At 38.7% G+C, this 4,674-nt stretch overlaps 1 protein-coding gene across 1 annotated transcript; it reads left to right on the forward strand.

The window, feature by feature from the left end:
- The first annotated feature begins 442 nt into the window (after positions 1-442).
- LOC137347788 (homeobox protein Nkx-2.5-like) lies at positions 443-2,599 on the forward strand. The gene is made up of 2 exons (XM_068012804.1): positions 443-772; positions 1,618-2,599. The coding sequence occupies exons 1-2, from the start codon at positions 466-468 to the stop codon at positions 2,247-2,249; spliced, it is 939 nt and encodes a 312-aa protein (XP_067868905.1). The 5' UTR covers positions 443-465; the 3' UTR covers positions 2,250-2,599.
- The last annotated feature ends 2,075 nt before the right edge of the window (positions 2,600-4,674 follow it).

Raw genomic sequence — 4,674 nt, forward strand, 5'->3', positions numbered from 1 at the left:
TACTCATTACAAAAGAATGCACATTTCAGACACTTTTACTGGATAATTGTCTATATAAACATAAACATATCAATTAAACTAATTTTGTTACAATATGGAGAATTTTGTAGCAAGGATATTCAATGCTACTGGCCAATTTATAATTTTAATATTTTCGTGTAGCCTAGGCAAAAGGAGTACTGGCCTTTAAATAAACGGTCGTCTACATAATTCTTCAAGAGGAAAATTGGCCCCTGTCGATATCCCAGGATAAAGCCATGTTTGCCAAGTGCAAACTCGTGGCCAATAGAAATCTGTGTATTCAACTCAAAGCTTTCAGGCTCTGCCTCTGTTAACGTCAGCCGCCCTTTAACTGAAGAAGCGCCATTGAAAGTTGCGTCATTAAAACAGTAATGTACGGCAGGATTTGCACACCGTCCTCCTAACAGTTTAGAAGCACTATTACAGCACAGGAGTTATCCCGAGATGCTTCCAAGCCCCGCAGCATCGACTACACCATTCTCTGTAAAGGATATTTTAAATTTAGAACATCGCCATCAAAAGCAGTGGATTCCAGATCATTTGAGCGCTACTCTGGACGTCCTGCCTTCCTGTTGTATGCAGGAGCAAGTGAATCAACCCAAATACACTCTCCCGCCAGGCCTTGGAAATGAGGTTATCAAATCCCATGCCCTGAGGAATCATGCGGCATTTTCACCCAGCCTTAGTGTAAATAATGCTCAAAACTCCAGCGAATCGCAGATGGACATCTCTTTTCAAAGCAACAATCAAGGTAAATACACTAACACTTGGGCGAATAACCTGATAACTGATTATCAGTGAACAGAATCTTTCACATAGTTTGTAGGATCATTAAAGACCGCATATGAAAGAACCAGAGCACAACGTAGGGGTATTGCACTATTAATGGCAGCTAAAAGAGCTATAGAAATCAACAAATCGAAGCTGATATACACATATATTCGTGGTATTGAATCGGATTTACTGCGAGTTTATGATCAGTTCTTGCTCAGCTTCTTGGCAATATTACAACCCAAATTATATTGAACTATCTTCCGTGCAATAGATTATGGCCTACTTGATTGTCAGAATCATAGGATCAAATTAGATGTAAAAGCAGCATCAAACTGGTTACAGTTGTCTTAATAATTTGAAGTGTGTAGGGAAACATGTAAGCAAAATATTGTCAATATGTGAGTTCCTGATAGAAGTCGGTTGTTTATTGAAATGGATTGGACTGTGTAGGAAGTGTGGACGATTACATGAGAAACAAAATATACAGTAGGTATCGAGACCTGATCATGTTCATTAACGCTTCGTCAACAAGACAGGCCAGTTAGCTGGAACTTCAAAAAATTAAATGGTTTGATTTTACTATCCTTCAATTAGCATGAAGTACAAAACAATCAAGGTAAATGATGCAAATTTAGAACCGGCAGATTGAAATGTTCATTCCTTCCGCAATTCAGATCTTTGAGTGGTTAATTTCAGCAAGTTTTAAAGTGACTGTCGAAGGAGAGTAAAACATTCACTTTATAAAAACTGAGAACTTTAATGAGCGCCATTAAAATATCGTCCCGTTTGTTTTTTTAAAATCCTGTTTGTGTTCTAACCTAGAAGGAAAGTCGATGGAAAAGAATATTATAGGCGAAACAAAGAAAAACGAGGATGTTTTTGAAGGTCCTGGAAAGAGAATTCGGCGGAAACCGCGGGTCCTGTTTTCTCAGGCCCAGGTCTATGAGTTGGAGAGACGTTTTAAGCAGCAAAGATACCTGTCCGCCCCAGAAAGGGATCACCTGGCAAACGTGTTAAAACTGACATCGACACAGGTCAAGATCTGGTTCCAGAATCGCAGGTACAAATGCAAGCGGCAGCGCCAGGATAAACATTTGGAGTTGGGCGCACCTCCTCCTACTCCTCGCCGGGTTGCAGTGCCTGTGCTGGTACGTGATGGGAAGCCTTGCCTTGGCGCATCCCCTTCATACAGCGCGCCATATAATGTCAACATGGCACCATACAGCTACAGTATTTACCCCAGCTACAGCACTGGCACCTGTGACGGAGACTACAGCTGCATGTATTCGAGCATGCCCACGATGCAGCAGAGTGCTTCTGCCAGCCCCTTTCTCAACATGAGCATGAATTTTAATGTTGGCAACATGAATTACTCCGCAACGCAATCTCAGGCCCACCAAAGCCCCGGGGTCTCGTCTCTGCAAGGAACTTTCCATGGAATCAGAGCTTGGTAAGATTATAGCCAACCTGTTTGGAAAACAAGAATTAAAGAGACAGCAAAGCTGGTGACTTTAGTACAATGCGAGCAATTTTCAATTTATACATAAATTAAGAAGAAAGATGTATTCCCTGGGAATGGTAAGAAATTTGAATAAAAGAAATTGATGAAAGCATCATATTATTTATTATAGTATTTTAACTCTTGAAAATTTGGTCTGATAGTAACGCGTGTACATGATGTATTTCATTTTGAAACTAAGAAGGTTTTCAGATATACTTTTGGTTACATGACTCATTACAGGCCAAAAGTTTGTCTCAGTGTATAATAGTTTCAGATATGTTTTCTGACAAAACCTCTTTTAATTGCCACCTCAATAACTGAAATATTTTTGTAATGTTTGAACAGTTAATAAAGTTATGTGTTAATTCAATTGTTAATTAATATTATTTGATTGATAATGTCATGTTTAAAATTCAACAGCTTATTTTTTAAAAACACTTTTGGGAGATGCCAGTGCACAGGAAAAAAAAGTTTGAGAGAATCAGTCTTAGCACTGCGTGTTGGAAGCAAAAACTCTATTTCCATCTTAGTTAACTCAATCCTGATAATTTACGCGTTTTGAGATGTTTGGACATGATAAGGCGCCACACAGATGAATTATTGAATAGTTTATATTAATGTGTTCTACAGTAGGGCTGCGTTAAATATTTTGCCTACATTTCACATTCTGGCTCACATCACTCGCTGAGATAGGCTTTTCGCCAGGAAGGCACGAACCAGCGATAGCCGGTTAACCAATTATTACCCGAATGCCAGAAAGATGCGGGAGCTGGATGAACTCTGTGATGGGAATGTTGGCGATAAGTGAATTGTGTTTGCATCGAAAAATAAACCGAATTAAACTCAGCGAAATCTGAGGCCTGTAGCCCTTATTGCGTTCTTTAAGATATTTCGCTAGTAACTTACACATTGCAGCAACGATTATTAAAATAACTGAGCAGTAACGGATTTGTGTCCATTCAGAGGGTACTTTTTCGGGATCGCTTCTCTGTTGCTACTTACAAGCCAGATCCAGACAAAATTTATCCGGCTGCTGCATTATTTAATATTGGACACGTTTGTTGATCGCTTGGAACAGTGATAAAACCGTAATGTAAAGCAACAGAACTTGCGCGTACTGGTGGAAATAAAACTGGGTTTTACTGATTTTCCTTTCTCTAAGACAATGACCTCACAAGCACTTTGCGTGGCACAGATTTCTCAAGGATTTGTAGTAAGACTAACTGTAACTTTTCTGTGTCATTATTATTATCACTAATGCTTAATCGCCAAATGCCTACGACCAAGAAAAGCGGTACAAAATAACACAAAAAGATTTGTATACTGCATATGGTCTAATCTATAAGGATGGCATGGAAATATTGCTTTTATATAAACAATGAGTCCAATAGAATGAAAAGAATCTTAACTGATTTCAATATATTTAAGAAACATGTTGATTATTTTGATTGTACCTGGTGTGATAGGGCGGAATACCTGAAGTGCCTTGTCGGATGTACTTGAGCTTCGTACACTGCCAAATCCCAACGTTTTGACGTATTTTAGCCTCTCTTTTAAGTCTGCATCGTGTACCATTGTTACTCGATGCAAATTAATATGGTCTGTAAGTGATTGATAAATGACACAGGGCAGTTTTGTTGGTCACTGGAGCTAATTTCACGCGGTGTTCTTTGTTGTAGTAATGATGTCCTTCTATACACGGCTATTATTTATGGCACAGCCCCTCAGCGCCCATTAAGTGTTTTACAAATGACTCAGTCGTGCTTTCCAGTACTGTAATCTCTTATGTGGTCCTTCCTCTGAAGTTAGTTACACGGTTCGTTATTCTTGAGGAAAATGTGACTAAGAAATATTGAAAACGATACTTTAAACTGTCTGTGGTATAGATGTTGACGACTGTTGTTTGTCGTCATTCTCTGACTATTGCCCAATGACAATCGGCAGTGGGATCTCACTGTCAGTGGTAATGGAGCTAATGGAGTAAACAGGAGCGGCGTCAGCATGTCGGTGCCTGGAGAAAAAGTCGCTTTTATCACCCTTATAATCCTGTTTGTATTTATTCAGGGCGAGAGAAACTAAACAGACCATTTACAGGAGCACATATCGAGTCTGTTATTTTCGGATGTCTATCAAGAGTTAATCCAACGGGAAGCTTTCAATTTAGCTTGGTAATAATCCCGGGTAATCGGACAAATGCTAGGATCTATTCGTGAAGTTAAAAGGCACATGATTGTTATATATTTTATTAAGAAGTGGAACTCATTGATAACTTTTCTTCTGTTATAGGAGTAGAAATAAGATTCTTTGTAAGCACTTATAAGTGTTTATTTACAATTTTATGTACAGCCTATAAAAGTAATTGAACATTAAAATAATTT

The sequence above is a fragment of the Heterodontus francisci genome, chromosome 1, assembly GCF_036365525.1.
Source record: "Heterodontus francisci isolate sHetFra1 chromosome 1, sHetFra1.hap1, whole genome shotgun sequence".
In the NCBI taxonomy this organism is placed as follows: Eukaryota; Metazoa; Chordata; class Chondrichthyes; order Heterodontiformes; family Heterodontidae; genus Heterodontus; species Heterodontus francisci.

Excerpts from the sequence above, each read along its gene's own strand:
- LOC137347788 (XM_068012804.1), top strand. The coding sequence starts at position 466 with ATGCTTCCAAGCCCCGCAGCATCGACTACACCATTCTCTGTAAAGGAT. Across the intron at positions 773-1,617 it reads TTTTCAAAGCAACAATCAAG|AAGGAAAGTCGATGGAAAAG; the intron begins GTAAATACACTA and ends GTTCTAACCTAG.